The 17,671-nt window shown below is 36.5% G+C and overlaps 1 protein-coding gene across 4 annotated transcripts in view; it reads left to right on the top strand.

Moving 5' to 3' along the window:
• Lin54 (lin-54 DREAM MuvB core complex component) overlaps positions 1-17,671 on the top strand; it is a 62,001-nt gene that overhangs the window by 12,406 nt on the left and 31,924 nt on the right. For all 4 annotated transcript variants that reach the window (XM_010617248.2, XM_010617251.3, XM_010617250.2 and 1 more), the window contains 2 exons: positions 3,255-3,378; positions 9,762-9,904. In XM_010617248.2, the coding sequence (XP_010615550.1) occupies positions 3,255-3,378; positions 9,762-9,904 (267 nt within the window). The remainder of the gene's footprint in view (positions 1-3,254; positions 3,379-9,761; positions 9,905-17,671) is intronic.

The raw sequence follows: 17,671 nt of genomic DNA, 5'->3' as shown, positions 1-17,671 counted from the left end.
GAGATGCCTTTCAGAGGAAAGGAGAAAACACGAATTAAAGTAGTAAAGGGAGTGTATAAGGGAGGTTTGGTGAGAGCCAGCTACTCTTGGCTGATATTTACAAGCAGTGTTTTGTTAACTGTGTTGACAAAGAATTAGATACTTACTTTTCATTGGCTTCGCATTTAAGAACTGCAAGGATTTCTGAAACCTTGTGATTTGCTCATGTCCCTCTGCCACTGTTAAACATTGTTCTCTTCTTGTTCCTTGTTATTTCTCACTTTTCTGACTTCCTTCTACTTGTTTTTACTGAGGCTCCCTTGAACGAGAACCCCTGTCACCATGAAGTATCTTACCTTCAGTTTGGAAGTTTCTTTTTATTGGTTTACAGAATGGCAGTAGCAAGGTGGATGGATATTCATCATATTCACAGGAAGCTGATAAATCAGAATGTCAGGATAAACAGCTTACCAACATACTGCATTTTAACTGATGGTGACAAAAACATATTTACTATAAAGTTGCATCCCATTTAAAAAAATCAGAATGTCATTGTTTCTCACTTCTGAGAATGGTGTAAACATATTGTTTCAATAAGGGGGTACTTGTATCCTCTAGTTTTCTGCTGTGATTCCCTAAGTACTGACAATAAAAACAAAGACTGAAGTCTAATTCTTAGAACTTGTTTTACTGTTGTTACTTTTATAAAACTGGATTTTGTTTATTAGAAAATAATTACTATTTATAAAAATAATAACAAAACAAAATCTATTTAGAATATTATTTTATTTGTCCAGTTATTTTTAGGCAACTCAAATTCTTTTATAAGTAACACAGGAAGCTCTGAAGCACTGTGAAAAAACTGCAAATATCTTTTTTCTAATTTAGACACTGGAAAATTTGGTTTATTCCACAATTTATATGATTTTTCTGGTATTTTTCCTAGATAGTCTTCATTGTTGTCTTAAGTTTAATCAGAGTATTGAGACTTAAGGGTGGAAGAAGGCCTAGCTTCAAAAAAAAAAAAAACGAAAGAATGAGGTATACTTACACTTAATCACAGGTATAGACACACCGCATTGATGTGCATTATGTGTGAGAAAAGTAAGTAGCAGTCTGGGACAGCATCTTTATTGACTCCTAAGTCTGTCTACCGTAGTGATAAAAATTACTTGTGTGGATTAATGGTATATTTGTCTACCATATATGTAAATTTTCTTTTAAAAATTTTACCTTATTGATTTGATGAATGTGTAAAAAATTATCCTTTATGCTTTGTTTTACTTAATAGAGTTTTTTTGTAGGGTAATTGAGACTTCACAATGCAAGAAATTAAGGTTCCTTAAGGAAACTGGAATTTGATATTTTTAGCAGTACTCTACTAAAAGAAATATAGCCACAGGGGTAAAATTAGATTGTTTATTGAAATAATTAATATGCTTTTGGTTATATTCTTTATAGTTTTTCCTTATTAGTAAATAATCATATGGTCATATGATTGTGAAAATCTTTATATTTTAAATCTTAATTTTTATATCTAAGGTTTTTTTCTAGATATATGTTTCAAGGAATGCCATTATCTCTACCTCTCAGAATCATTAATAGTATGTACAGGGCCGGGGATTTAGCTCAGTGGTGCTGCCACCTGCCTTGCAAGCACGAGGTTGAGTTCAATCCCCGGTTCCAAAAAAAAATGTGCATAGTGAAAATTCCAACTTGGACTTTTCAGTCTGTAAACACTTTCCTTTTATGTCTTCCCAAATCACATCAAGTTTCTGAAGTATAATTATGAATTTATGATTTATGAATTTCAATATCTTTACAACCTAGGTATTATTTAATATATGAATGGATCTCTGTTTTATGGTGATTCTTGTTTCACATACATTTTATTGTGTCAGTAATGTGTTCTAAATGTAAGAAAGTAATGTATTTGGAATATAATATAATATGCTATATAGCTTATAATTTGAATACAAAGGACTTATATTTATCTGGCTCGTGATGTGTTCCAATTTCTGATGTGTTTCTGTCATTCCAGTTGGTCATGTTTAGTCATTTGAGTAGCACTTATTTCCAACAGTAAATTGTATTTCCAGGAACTCAATGTTCATATCTATTAAAAGACAAAATTTAAATGTTCTTCATCTTAAAATTTTATGATGTTGATTATAGATAAATTTCTTCTTCTGTGTTTTGGAAGAAGCTGTGTCTTTGTATGTGGCAATAATTTCAGTGTAGTGCTGGGGATTTAGCTCAGTGGTTCTGCCTCCTGCCTTGCAAGCACAAGGTCCCAAGTTCAATCCTTGGTACCAAAAAGAGAAAAGAATAATTTCGATATAAAACCATTAATGCCTCTACCTTCTTGTGGGAATTTTAGTTCAGGTTGACAGTATGCCAGTATATAACTACAGGTCAAAGATGAATAAAATATAGATTCTCTTTCCCTTTGAGGAATTTAAATAGTATTTTAATAAATAGCACTTACAGGGCTAGGGATTTAGCTCAGTGGTGCTGCTTCCTGCCTTACAAGCACAAGGTCCTGAGTTGGATCCCAGTTACCCTCCCCCCCCAATCTAAGCATTACAGAGACTTTGCTGGTATCATGTTCTACCACTCTTTTCCTTTTTATTTTTTTGGTTGGTTTTTGTACTGGGGATTGAACTCAGGACCTTGCACTTGGGAGGCAGGTACTGTTGTGCCAATTTTGTCTCTCTGTATTCTAGGACTTGAACTTGTTTTATTTTTCCTTTATCTAGTCCTGATTTGTAGATCTAAAGTTTTGAATCTGATCATGAGCTTGTCTTTAATATATATTTATATTTTGTATTCAGGGGCAAGGGTACATTGACATGGCCTCATTGTTTGCACTGTCTTTACTCCATTGTGTTATTATTAAGTAAATTTCAAAAAATATATTTGAAAAATATTGCTGCTTATAGTGTTTTTTATTGAACATTAAACCTTATTACTATTAAATATTAATTTGGTTTTTATCATGTGTATATATATACATATATATATATATACATATATGCGACTAAAATAGGATATATAATAAAATGCAAAGGTATTATCTATGATAGGCTTATGAAGAGGGTTATAAACATTTTTGATGAATAGCTACATTGTAACTGTTTTTAACGTGACATAGATATAATTTGTTAAATGAGCTCGTTTTACATGTACTGTGATGTATGAATCTTTTGTCTAATTTTGATTCAGTAGCTGTTTTATAGAAACAAATGGTCTTTATAGTTATTTGTATGTTTCAGATTGCTAAGAAGCCTCGAACACCAACCTCTGGCCCAGTAATCACGAAGCTGATCTTTGCAAAACCCATTAATAGTAAAGCAGTTACAGGACAGACAACTCAAGTATCACCACCAGTCATTGCAGGTTATATTTCTTTATAGTTCATTAAGCTATATATTTACCTTTTAGGTTTACAGAAGGCTGTTCTGCTCCCTTAAGTTGTTTTAGTGCATGTAAAATAATGTTAGACTAGTTCATAAAAATTGTCATACTTAATAAATGAGTGCTTCAAGGAAAATACTGCATCTCAAAATCAGTCCATTTAGTCTCTAGTTTTGGTAGAATTTTTCCATGTAATTAGTAAATTCTTCATAATTTCATTAATACTAGTTAGTTATACTGAGATAGTATTTACTGTATGCTCTTCTTAGCTTTTTACCTATAAGTGACTCATCAAGCTGCTTGATAGGTCCATGAGGGACTAAAACACCCCTAATTTGCCTGTGTGGTAAGGAGGCACTCTGCTAGTGAGTGGCAGAGCTGGGCTTGGAACTCAAGCAGTTTGTCTCTGGAGCACTTGCACTAGGTCTAATAGGTCTTTAGATTCATGCACGTGGGAGTATGGTATTTCATGGTTTCTGTTTGGATATTTGGTTTCTGTATTTTAATACACTATATGCAGTTCTATAGGAACTCTTGTCACAATGATAGGAATTACTTAAGTGATAGTAGAATATTACTTTTTTTTTTGTAGAATATTTTACTAGCACATTCTTTAATGTGACCTAATTGACTTTTAGTATATACTTTAAAATTTGGCATCACCAGTAACTATACTGTCCCCAAAATCTGGATTTTAGGAGTTCCATTCTCTTTATTCATCAACTTTCCTGCCTTTATACTCCCAATCTAGCAATTTTTTTACTTTGAAATCTTGGATCCATTGATTTGTACACTTCCTTTTTATGACCACCACTTCCTGTACTCAACGTGGATGAGTTCTCTTGCTCTTTGCCTGGCAAGCAGTTATCCAAGCAGTGCAGTTCTTCTAGAGAAAAATCACTCGGTCAATGACTCTAACATTACTCTTTCTCACAAGATTATTTTTTCATTGTGCTAAGGATTTATGTGGAAATATTTCAGAATGCTAGACCTTAGACTGAGATTTTCAAATGCTTAGAGCTGATCCCTGGAATGTATATTCTTGATGAGAGTATTACAGATGGCTAATTATCTGTAACATACATATTTAAGCCATTTACTTAGGGCACTAAGAACCAAAAACAAAACAAAAAAACAAAAACAAAACTGAAGCCACTTGCTGCTGTCTTAATAAATTTACAGACAGCATTTGGCAGCTCTGAAGTCAGTGGCAATCATTAGTCATTTTCCTGAGGTTTGGATTGTATGTGGGAGGCCGAGTGAGATGTTGAGGATGAAGTTAATGGCCCTGGAGGGTTGAATGTTCTTTCTCTTTTGGCCCTCAAGAGAGACTTGTGGGGATGAAAGAGGCAGAGATCTTGAGGGCTGTCACAGGATGGTGGCATGGCTCCAGAGGAAAGGTGAGAGTGTGGATTTGGGGTTGTTCAGGGAGTAGATTGCAGTTGGTGTTAAAGTGAGCAAGAGTTGGAAGTACTGATGGACCAGAGCCAATAATCCCTGGGGAGGTTTTGGAGTAGTAGAGGAAATTACCCCAAAATGATGTCTCAGTGCAAATATTTTTACTGCTTGAGTCTAGAAAGTCCCTGAGAATTTTTAGTTATTGTATGCCAATCAGTTGTGTTTGCAGAGGTGTCTGAATTATTATTTTTGTTTGGTACTTGGGATTGAACCCAGAATCTCGTGCATGTTGGGCTCTCTACTACTGAGCTACATTTTCAGCCCCTGAACGAATTTTGGGTTGTGTCATGAGGTCACCATGACTATCAGGGGTGATTATGGATGGGATATGTGGTCTCTAGGTCTTTCATAATGTGCAGACCATGCCAGAATGCATAAGATAGACTTTTATAAATTTCACAAGAATTGTTAGCATTAAATTCAGTTTGGAGGGATAATATCTCCTTTTAACTATTCTGTAAAGCCTTTTAAACATTGTGTCACACACCAGTCAACCCAGTATGGTTGGATGAGGCAGGAGGATCACAAGCTTGAGTCCAGCATGGCAATTTAGTGAAACTCTGGCTCAAAAATTATAAATTTTAAAAAGGGTTTGTATATATGTGGTTTTTCTAAAATGTAGATCTGATCTTGATACACCTTACTTAACATTTTCTTGGCCTCCATCCATCAGGATTGAGCTCAAATGCCAGTACTTAACTTCAAAGTATTTATGATTTTTTATATACCTTTTTCATTCACCTCCCATCAGGTCCAAAACTGAGCAAACTTATTTTTAAGAGCTCACCAAATGATCATGTTTAGATTTAGGATTTAGGAACTTGGCTTTTCCTTTTACATGGAATGCTTTTCTTTGCTGTGCCTCTTGGCTAATGCAACTATTTTATCTTTTGGATTAGAAAGTTTGGTTCTTAGGTTTAGTCAGGTACTCTATTTTTAACCATTTCCTGTGCATTCCCATAAAACTTGATTTTATCTATCAAATACTTTTCTTTAATTAAACTTTTATTAAATTTTACACTAGCTTTTGACTTGAATAAGTCAAATGAATTAGTCATATTGTATTTTTGTTTTGGGTACCAGGGATTGAACTCAGGACTTTGCACTTGCTGAACTAAATCCCTGGCCCTAGTCACATTGTATTTTAACACAGCTTTTCTTACCTGTCTCCACTACTGCAGTTGTGATTTTCTTTTCTTTTTCCCTTTCCTTTTCTTTTGGCTTTTTGAGATAGGATCTTGCTGTTGCTATGTGGCCCAGGCTGGCCTTGAACTTGTGATCCTTCTGCCTAAGGCTCCTACACATTGGGGTTATAGGCATGAAACCACCATACTTGGCTTTGTGATATCCCCCCCAACCCCTTTGATTTTTGAGGTAGGATCTTGCTATGTATGGCAGTCTTCCTTCCTCAGCCTCCTGAGTGCTGGGATTACAGGTATGTACCACCATGCCCTGCAAAAAATCACAAGTCAAATCATTGTCAGAGACCACCTGTATTTTATTTATTTGTTTCGTTGGTGGTTTTTGTGGTGCTTGGGATTGAACCCAGGATCTTGATCATGCTAAGCCAGTGCTCTACCACTGAGCTTCCCTCCAGTCCCTTGATTTTCCATTCTGTTTTTTGGTACCAGGGATCAAACTCTGGTCCTTGCGCTTGCGAGGCAAGTGGTGGCACCACTGAGCCAAATCCCTGGCCCTCCCCTTGATTTTTCTAGTTTTCTTGACGGTAGTTTTTTAGTTTGCTGTCTAGTTGTGCTTTTGAAATTAACTTTTTAAAACTTGGCATTTAAGAATACAATTCAGTAGCATTAAGTATATTCATATTGTTGTGCAACCATCATCCTATCCATCCTTAGAAGTTTGTTCATCTTGCAAAGGTTATTAAACAGTAATTCCCTATTCCTCCCTCACCCCAGGCCCTGGCAACCACCATTCTACTTTTTAACTCTGTGTGCTTCATACAAGTAAAATCATGTAATATTGGTATTTTTATGACTGGCTTATTTTACTTACCCTAATGTCCTTGAGATCCATATGGTTCATAGCATGTTGTCACAATTTCCTTTTTTTTTTTAAAAAAAAGCAGAATAATAATTACATTTTGTATGTGTATTTATTATATTGATAATAGTTCTTTTATGTTTTGTATACTTTCTAATGTGGTTCAGTGATTATGTATTATTGAATGAAGTCTCTCTAGTAATATGATAGGAGCTATTAGAAGATTTGGATTTTATTCATGGCTCTTCTGTTGATTTTCTCCGTGATCTTAAATAGGTTATTTATTCATTTTCTTTCTGTAAAATGTAAATGCCACCTACCCCTTAAAGAATTTGTCCTTACTTAGATATGATGGCCTCCATTTGAGGCTTTGGAGTGTGTTGCTTTTGATTTTTAGAGAAGGCCCAATGTGGAACATGTGTGGTTTGTAAATTGATTTCAAGGTGAAATCATGTAACTTGAGTATTGTGTGAATCTGTCTGCAGAGTTAAGTATTTGGATATTAGATCATCAGAAATACTCTTTGGAGGAAAACTAAGCAGATTCTTCGGAAAGAATACCTTGAGTTTTTGCCTCGAGTTTTCTTGGGAAAATTGATGAAATCTTCAGATATTTTGGCAGAAATGACTTTCAGTATGATCATCCTCTGCCCATCAAACAGATTTTGTCACTGTGCCGGCATACAGATTTTCAGAAGATACTGCTCTTCTCCCTAAATCAACAGCTTCTTTGTTTTGTTCATACTAAAAATGTATTTAAATTACAAATTGGATTTTTGAAAAATACGAGCAAGGGCTGGGGATTTAGCTCAGTGGTGCCACTGCCTCGCAAGTGCAAGGTCCTGAGTTTGATCCCTGGAACCAAAAAACAAAACAAAAAACAAACAAACAAAATACAAACCAAAAAAGAAATGAAAATTTTACTTTAAATTTTCTTTGCTACTTACAGTGAAATATTTGTTCCTGTTTTAAGTAAATACACATGAAGTGGCTTTTTCCTGGTATTAATTATACTCAGGAACTGAGGGTTTTCTATAAGAACATTTTCTGAAAGATATGTAATACCTGACAAATAAACATGAAATTATAGTGATAAGTATAAACAGTGAGCATTTAATAAAACTGTCTTTTTGGACAATAGTTTCTTAACTGTGTTATTAGGGCTTTATCTTGCAGGCATTAGCTTTGGAAACTAGAATAGACAAACTTGTCACTTTCAGCAGCCTCAACACTGTAGGCTCATTTTCTTAAAATATTTGCTGTAGATTCATTTCATTTACATGGAATTGTCTTCATTTACTTGTGATGTAATTCAGGTTAAAACAGAAACTCAGTAGAACATTCAGCTGGAATTAATATGTCATTAATTATGGGCACTGCAATTTTGAAAATTATATTTAAAATATTTAAAAATTCATAAATGAGGGTAACTTTCATTAACTTTAAATGAGACTATGTATGCTTTGGCCTTGTTATCAGAAAAAAAAGCTCAGAAGTTGCCAAGTGATAGTTCTCTTTTTCTGTCTAAAGAGAAAGTCCTTTCTTTCTTTCACTCTTTCTCATCTGCCTTTCCTTTCTCCATGTGTCTAAGTTTAGTTGAAGTGTCTAAAGGCTGGAGGGGACTTTAGAGATAATATAGTTATTTGCCTTCTCTACTTAGATACATCCCTCTTTAGCCAATGTATTTGGTCGTGTAACCTGCTACACTTGTAATTCACTTGTGTTGAAATAGTCATTTTAATTATAAATTTACAGTTCTTTCTTAGTGCTTAGCTAATGTTTTTCTGTTTCTATACATGTGGTATGATACATATTGGTTCTAATTCTTCAGCTGACAAAATAAATGTCTCCAAATCTTCAAAGCATTAAAATGATTATCTACATGTCCCTTTGCATTCAAAAGAAAGTTCTTCTCTTAATGGTCACTCAAGGATGCAGGCTGATGGATGGAGCCACCATCTCAATGGCAGGGAAACGAGGGTTTTGGGACATCTTACATAGGCAAGAAATGATACCTGAATGTTTACCCAAAGCCCACTGTGCGGAAGTAGTCCTATGACCCTAATTTAGCTACAAGATTGGATGGGGTGTCAGCTAGTTGGTGCCAGGACAGTTTTGCCTTGTGCCCAGTCTGGAGGAGAACTAATACTTAGCAAATGGCAATAATAACCTGCTACATAAATTACCACAGAATTTAGAGCCTTGTTATGTCTTTGTATTCCTTTCTCGCCTAGAATAAAAGTTACTGCTCTTCCTCTTCATTGTAGTATGAGTTCCACTTCTCTAAGCTATCTAGATAACACTATAGGTTTACAGTGTTATTCTTGAGGGACATTGTCCAGGAGGGAACACAGTACGTAATCTGGTGAAGGCAGCTAGCAGAAACTTTTCCCCCATCTTGGCAGCCTGAAATCAGACAGGAAGGATTCAGCTTGACAGTGTTCAAGTTAGTGCATCCAATAATGTTTTTGAGTGTGGGTTGGAATTTTACATTGAGTTAGGTTCAAATAGCAAAACTACTAGAGTATAGTAGAATACAGAGGTTGAAATTTTAAGACTTGGATTCAAGTCCTCCTGACTTTCAGGAGCTGTGTCACACAGGTGCATCGCTTTGTTCTGCTCCTGCTTCCTGATGGCAAGAATGTAACAACACTGATGAGAATATCAGAACTGTTTGTGTAGACTGTATAAACTGATACTAGTACAGAATTACTAAGAAGCGTGGCTTTGTTTCTGCTTCAGTTCACCACAGCTTATTAGGGTCTCAGCTAAATATTTAAAATTCTGTGTTCATGTGTATGAAATAGTAAACATGTGCTGAAGTCTTTGCAGGTGTAGACTGTTGTCACACAGATGTTATACTGTTGTTGTGGGAAGTCAAACTGATGTGCTGCCTCTCATTTGCAGGTAGAGTTCTTTCACAATCTACTCCTGGAACACCATCAAAGACCATAACAATATCTGAAAGTGGTATTATTGGATCAGCTTTAAATTCTACATCCCAGACACCAAATAAAATTGCCATCTCACCTTTGAAATCTCCAAATAAGGTAAAAAAAAAATCAGTTACAAGTATCAGATTTTTGATTGATGTTTTTTTTGTTACTAGTCACTTCAGATTTTTGATTTTCATCTGTTTCCAAGCAAATAGTGGCCACTCAGTGAATACTACATTAATTTAGTAATTAAAGATTTTTGACAGGTAAAAAACTTAAACACATGGTAACATAATAATTTTATATATTAAGATGTTTTCTTTGGCCCATATGAGTGTGGATTCAGTAAAAGTTTTTTGAATGGTATATAGCAAAATTGTTGTCTTTGGGTGAGGCACATATAAAATATAAATTTATAATATATAAATATAAATACAAATATAAAATATTAAAGCAACTTTTAAATAGAGATTTGAGTTTTTGCTGGATAATAAGACCGAGAATACTAGAAATTGCTGTTAGATACTGGCGACTATATTATTGGTGTTATTGAAACTTAAGTACTTTTTGTTCAAAGCATTCAATAGCTTTTCAAAATTTGTTTTCATCTCTAGATGGCAGAGTATTATTTTACTCTCAGGTAAATTATTTTTATTTTACCTCTCACTTTCCTGAAACATACAGATGTCATTGTTCCAGCATATAAAATGGCTTAAGGCATATTTTAAATCACATGATTGAGTTGGAAAGCCAAACATTATTACCCTGTAAGGAGCCAGCCTTTATGACCCTGGAAACACATTGCCCTTTGAACCTGCCTTCTTTCTTGATTTATGGCTGCTTGTAAATAGAATAAACATTTGCCTTACATTTTAAAAAAAGTCCAGCTGCTAATTTCTGCTTTTATGAGATTTTAATTAAATGCATGACTATGATGTTGCTTAGAGTTTATTAAAGTGTGTGTCTACCTGTATAGTGTTTTTTTTTTTTTTCCCTGAAATGGAATGATTTCAGCAGGAGTTGAGTGCTTGCCATCCATAGTTGGATCTTTCTTCAGGAATCTGCAATGGGAAGTGCAGGACCTCTTTTTTTCCCTTCCAGTCCTCTGCTGTTTTTGGTTCCAGTTGGAAGGAAGACTAGAAGAGAAAGGGCAAAATTGTACTCTAACTGTGTCTATGTGGCACATGTCCAAACGTGGATTAGCAGAGATGTGCACACGGGATGACTTTGGGGCCTGTTGGTGAGGTGGTAGACACACTGACCTCCCACAGCTCTTGTCACCTGAGTCCGCTCTGTGCCTGCCCCTGCATTGTGCTTTACCTTGGAAGGCTCATGTTTTGGCTGGGTCCTGCCCAGATGCCTTGTGCTCTTGCAGACCTGCTGGCTAGCAGAACCTAGAGGACTCAGTTCAGACGTGCAGCTTGCCTGACTGCTGTGCCCTGTCCTTTCCTACCACTGTGACAGCGCCACCTGTCTTTGTTCTTGCAGAATTTTCTAGGCTGGGACAGTATCTGTTCACATACTCTGTATTCCCGAGAACACTCACTGTGTTTATTTCTGGTGGCTGCACCCAGATGGCCTTAAGTTTTCTTACTTCTTGGTGATTTGGATGTCACCTGGTGATTTGCGTGTCATTTTCCCCTTAAACTGTCACCCAGTCTGTCCCAGAGGTTTTTTTGGAGAAGCCCTGAGTTTGTTTTCACTGAGATGGGAAGCCCTATAGCGTCACCTGGTGATTTGCGTGTCATTTTCCCCTTAAACTGTCACCCAGTCTGTCCCAGAGGTTTTTTGGAGAAGCCCTGAGTTTGTTTTCACTGAGATGGGAAGCCCTATAGCCCTAGTATTCTCCACATTTATGAGTGCTGTTTCTGACTTTTTTTGTTACCAGGGATTGAACTCAGGATATCACACTTGCCAGACAGGCACTGTGCTGCTGAGCTGAAACCCTGGCCCTCTGACTTTTTTTTTTTAACAGGTAGGAGGTAAGTGATAGGGAGGTCGTCTTTCGTAAATCTGGCGTGGATATCACATCCTTTTTAGATTGTAGAGGAGCTTATTGTTTTCAGCTTTGGGGTTCCACTTCAGCCAAATTTTGAGGTAGTGGAAAAAAAATCCCATACTTACCTCTAGATGCTAGAGGAAGAATGTAGAAGGAATAACTAGTTTGGGCTAAAAACTGTTCAGTTCTTGGTCATGTTTGTAATCAAAATCCCCACTGGTTACCTGGAGGAGGAGCTCACAGGGAAGCCGGTTGGAAGTAGTGAAAAACCATGGGTCTAGATGGAACCACTAGGGAGCATCAGGCTATGTGGAGAGTAAAAGAAAAAACAGGGCTGCACAGCGCAACAGTAAGTGCTAGCAGGAGAAAAGGCTAAGTAGAAGAGAGTGAGTGATTGGAGTGGGTAGTAGGGAAGCCAGGAATATGAAGGCAAGGGTATTTCAGTATTAAATGTCCTAGAAGATCAATTAAGAAAAATCTAAGACTTAAAAGTGAGTTCCATTTATCTTATAAGAGATGTATCCAATTAAATCTTTTTAGGTTGTAAAAATCACAATTTGTAACATTTTGTTTTAGGCAATTGTATTGTTAACACATGAAGTTTTCAATTTATATGCATCTTTTTGTTTCAGAGTAGTATGATAGAATAATTTCAAGTACAAGAATGTTGTAGTATAAAATTTTTAGGAAATACAGAATTCAAATACAAGTTTATGGAGGAAAAAGAAAAATTTCTGACTGTTAACCAGTAGTTTGTGTTTTTAAAAGTATAGTAGGTAACATACTCAGGTATGTCATTGACGTAATTGTATCAGCAGTTGTTTTTCAGTGTTGGGGATCAGATCCAGGTCCTTGTGTGCTTAGCAAGCACAGTACCATTGAGCTAAGTCCCTGCCCCAACCTCTTTATTACAGCAGTTGAATGACTAGGTTGATTTGGTATTATTAAATACACTTTACAAAGTGATTATAGTACTTTTATTTTAAAATTGTACTTCTCAACGGGCCAGAAGTGACCATAGGTTGGAAATTAAAATTGGCTGAGTGGAGCTCCCACTGTGCCCAGTGGTTATCCCATTTTGGTGAGTTGGAAGGGGAGGAAAAGATACATGTATGGGAGGCTTTTATGGACAGACCTGAAATGTACACCGCACTCATTTCCCACTGTGCCCAGTGGTTATCCCATTTTGGTGAGTTGGAAGGGGAGGAAAAGATACATGTATGGGAGGCTTTTATGGACAGACCTGAAATGTACACTCCGCACTCATCCCCTTCCCTAGCTCAAGCTCCAGCTCAATGCATGATTTTACTGAAGGGAGGCTAGGATTTATAATCTGGCTATGTGATTGGGGAGTAGAGAAAGTGGATTTTGTTTAGCAACCAGCAGTCTATAGCATAATCATCCTTACATATACATAAATGTCCTTCTTTTACACAGGTAAGTGGTGTCAGGCAGGGGCCAGGGAGTTTGGGCAGTGATGAAAACTTTCTGTTAGAAAGGTACATTTTTCCATTTTGCACTTACCAGTGGCTACCAAGTGTTTATTCAGTCTGTGTGCCTTGTCAGAGGCTGTGGGACTATAGAAGAGCTTATGCTGGTTGGGCAGACAAAACCAAATGCAAGAAACAGTGAATAATGGAGTGAGTGGTAAGCTGTGTGGTATAGACTAGTGTGAAATGCACAGGAAAGAGGTAAATGGTAATGTTCCTTCATTCACCAGTCACGTGCGTTTTTACAATGTCTGTGCTCTTTTTGGGATGGTAGTAAAGAGCAAAAATGGACATATAGAGCCTAAGTGGGGATGGAGCGCGACAGACTCAAATCATTATACAACATAAAATTTTCAAAGTAAAAAAGACACGCAGGATGTTGTGAGGTTTGAATAAGGGGATGAAGCCCAGTTGGTATGGTTACAGAAGACATCTCTGAACTCAGGCTTTCATAGGTGTACTGTAGACTTAGGAACGGGACAGGAAAGCAGCAGCTATGATTGGAATCGGTGATGCTTTGAAAGGAATGGAGAGAAAATAAATAAGGCCACATTATGGATAGTTTTTAAAACATAGCAAATTTAACCTTAATTTTGTCGTCAAATGGTAACTCTTGAAATGTTTCTAAGACAAGAAGATATAATAAAAACATGAAAGTGAAGTTTGCAAAACATTAACTGTATAGTGTCTGGCAGGTAGATTGAGAACATAGCGGGAGTAGAATGAAAGCTGGTCTTGAGTGTGTTCTCTCGCTGTCCAGGCAGGAGCAGAACTGAGTGATAACAGCACCAGAGTTCCAGGTCAGAACAGATCTGGGAAGTGGTTTCAGAAGCCCATTGGTTTTTTTCTGTGACGCCTTCTTATGATCAAATAGTTGTAGTAGTGAATACGATTTGAAGTGAAAGGGATCTGTCTTCCTGATAAACTGACAGATTGTTGTAAGATTGCTCAGAGTTGGAGTTGAGATGACTGCAGGCTGCAGGCACCCTTGATTCTGATGCTGGAAAGGTGCTAATGGTACCCATTAGCCAAGATAAAGGAGCAGAAGTAAAGAGTGGGATCAGTGTTTCATTATTTATATTATTGATTTTGTTTTATGCTTTTACACATTATGCTGACCTATGGGGTCTTGTTGCCATATTTTAAAAAATTATCATAGAAATTGAAAGTATGGAAGAGATTAGAATAGTATAATTACTCCATGTACCTTTTATCCAACTTTAGATTCATCAACTTATTTTTGTCTCCTTATTTTCTGATTTTAGGTTAAGTAGTTTATCTCTTTGTATTTATGCATGAAAGATAGAGATGCTTTTTTTTAAAGAAAATCCTTAACATTCCTTTAATATCATCAACAACCTAATGTTCCCTGATCATTGCATTTTACAGTTTGAATTGGAATCCAGTTCCATGTCCGTTTCATAAGTTTGTAAGTGGTTGCCATTTCTCTTAATTTCTTCATCTTTTTTTCTCATCATTATCTCATTACCTAGACACAGACAGGCTGTTTATATTTTGTAGTTTCTAAGAGTCTAGAGTTAGTGTTTGCATCTCTGACCTCTCTGTGTTATACTGCTTGGCTTAGAGAGTCCCTGGAACACAGACACTCCCGTACCTTCAGACTTTTAGCATGTGTTTTGTTTTGTTTTGTTTTGTTTTGTTTTTTTGAGACAGGGTCTCACTATGTAGTTGAGACTGACCTGGAACTCACTATGTAGCCCAGGCTGTTCTCAAATGCACAGCGATCCTCCTGCCTCAGCCTCCCAAGTGCTGGGATTACAGGCGTGTGCCACCATGCCTGGCTAGCACATGTTTAATAGGTATTTTCTTCCTGTTTGTGGCTTCTTTTTCCATGTTCTGAAGCTTACCTAAAATTTCTCCTGTCACCTAAAAGTTTTGTTGTCTTGCACTGTGTGTTTATTAGGTCCATGATTCACACATGCACGGTGTGAGTTTGTAGTTAGAGCTCTTTTATTGAGTTGGACGTCTGTTGTGCTGGCACCACTGGCTGAAAAGATTGTTCTTTCCATTTCCATTTCGTTCCTTCTGCTCCTTAGATAAATGCACTGTGTAGGAGTCGCTAAGTAACTAAGTTGCTGGGGTTATGCTGAAACTTGTGATTTTCCTGCCTCAGCCTCCTAGAATGCTGAGATTCCAAGCATGCTTGGCTATTGTTGTTTTTTTAAACTTTATGAAGTGATTAAGTTGCCTTTGGAAAATTAATATTTGATTCTCTATCACTTTGGTCCTGTCTGATTTTTACAACTCATCTTGCAAAATGTTTATGTAGATTTTTCTTTTTAAAAAAATCATGGTAAATACTTGCTATCACATTGTCTGTCTTAGCCCGTTTCTTTTCTCATTGAGTTTATTGGTACATTTTAGGTATACAATAGTACATTCATCATTGGGATCTTGCACCTTTACATGACAGGTCTTGGTTCTCATTTTTTCCCCATACCCCTGCCCTCCCTCTTAGCCCTTTTTGAGTGTGTAATTCAGTGATGTTGAGCACATTCATACTGTTCTGCAGCTATCCCCACCATTCCCATAACCCTTTGCATCTTGAGATGAATTAGTCAACAGCACAGGGCACTGTCCCCTTCCTGGCAGCACTGTTCTACTTCCTGTCTGTGACTTCTGTCTACTGTAAGTACCTCAGATAACTGGAGTGATGGAACATTTGTCTTTTCAGAATGAGTTTATTTCACTCAACATAAGGTTCATCCATGGTACAGCATGTGTCAGTTACCTTCACTGTTAGGGCTGATTAATGCTTCATTGCATTTCTATACCACATTGTGCTTATCCTTCCATTTCCCCATGGACGCTTCTACTTTTGAGCTCTTAAGAGTAAAGCTGCCAGGATTGTGGGTATACAATATCTTTTCAAGACTCTCTTTTGAATATATACCCAGAAAAGGCTATACTTTCAGGGATCATTTCTATAGTTGGTGAATGTAAACCCAGAAGTGGAATTACTAAATCATATGGTAATCCTATTTTTTATTTTTGGAGGAATTGCCCTACTGTTTTACACTGTGGCTGTACCCTTTCACATCCCCAGGACCATTGTAGAAGGTCCAATTTCCTCCAACCCTAATGAAGACCTTACTGCATCCATGTAGTTGTCCTAATGGGTAAGTGATGTCTCAGAGTTTGATTTGTGTTTGCCTCCTGATTAATGGTGCTGAGCCTTATCATGTGCTTATTTTCCTGTGCTGCTTTGGGGAAATGTCTGTCCAAATCCTTTGCCCATTTTTGGGGGGATACCTGGGATTGAACTTGGGTCTTTGCACTTGTGGAGCAGGTGGCAGAACCACTGAGCTAAATCCCTGGCCCCATCCTTTGCCCATTTTTTAATGAGGTTGGTTTGTATGTTGTTTTGTGTTACTGGGGATTGAACTCAGAACTTCATGCATACTATATAAGCACTCTACCACTGGGCTATACCCTCATTCATTTGTATTTTATTTTGAGGCAGGCTCTTATCCTCCTACCTCAGCCTCTGAGTAGCTGGTATTATGCTGCAGCACCAGCTTGTAAATATTTTCTCCTATTGGTTGTCTTTTTACTCTGTTGTCTTTTTTTTTTTTAATTAAGTTTATTGGTGCAATCTAGGCATACAATACAGTTACATTCATCATTGGGATCTTGTACCTTTACATAATAGGTCTTAATTCTCATTTTTTCCCCTTGTCCCTGCCCTCCCTTCACCCCCTCCTTCCCTCCCCATTTACAAAAACTTTATTTCCATTTATTCAATTTCTCATTTTTTTTCCTCTCCCTTATTACCTTTCCCCCACCCTTCCCACTTTCCCTACACCTTTACCCCTTTACTTCCTATTTCACATTATTAATTATCTCATTAGGATCTTGTGTACTATTATAGTTATCCACACCAGAGAAACTATTCGGTATTTCAGTTAAAGAAATCTCTGTATGAACATTAAAAATAGGGAATCCTAAAATAAAACTAAAAAGCAAAGTAAAAGAGAAAAGGCAATGATGTAAAATTAAAATAATCCTTAATTCTGAAGATGAAAATGGTCCCTTAACATACTTAAATTGCTTCTTGCTCTTGTAGTCTTATCTTATTCTTTTTTTTCTTTATTTAGAGAATACTTTTTAGTTTCTGTAATCAAACCCACAAAGATACGACCTTACATATTTAGTACAATGCATTACCCATGTACCAATGGAAAAATTAAAAATAAAAAAATTAACATTTCTAGACCAGTATGGTTGTCCATTTCTGTACAATGCCAACTCAACACAGTAAATTGGGATAACTTTTTCCAAAGTTGACAGCACTGTTAAAGTTTCCCAAAATTCAATTTATATATATTATATATATATATTTATATTTACATAAAAAGACTAATAATAGCA

Source organism: Fukomys damarensis, unplaced genomic scaffold, assembly GCF_012274545.1.
Source record: "Fukomys damarensis isolate Sample0158 unplaced genomic scaffold, DMR_v1.0_HiC HiC_scaffold_37, whole genome shotgun sequence".
Taxonomy (NCBI): domain Eukaryota; kingdom Metazoa; phylum Chordata; class Mammalia; order Rodentia; family Bathyergidae; genus Fukomys; species Fukomys damarensis.
Note: the sequence above shows the minus strand (reverse complement) of the source record. Positions and strands in the feature narration are given on the sequence as shown.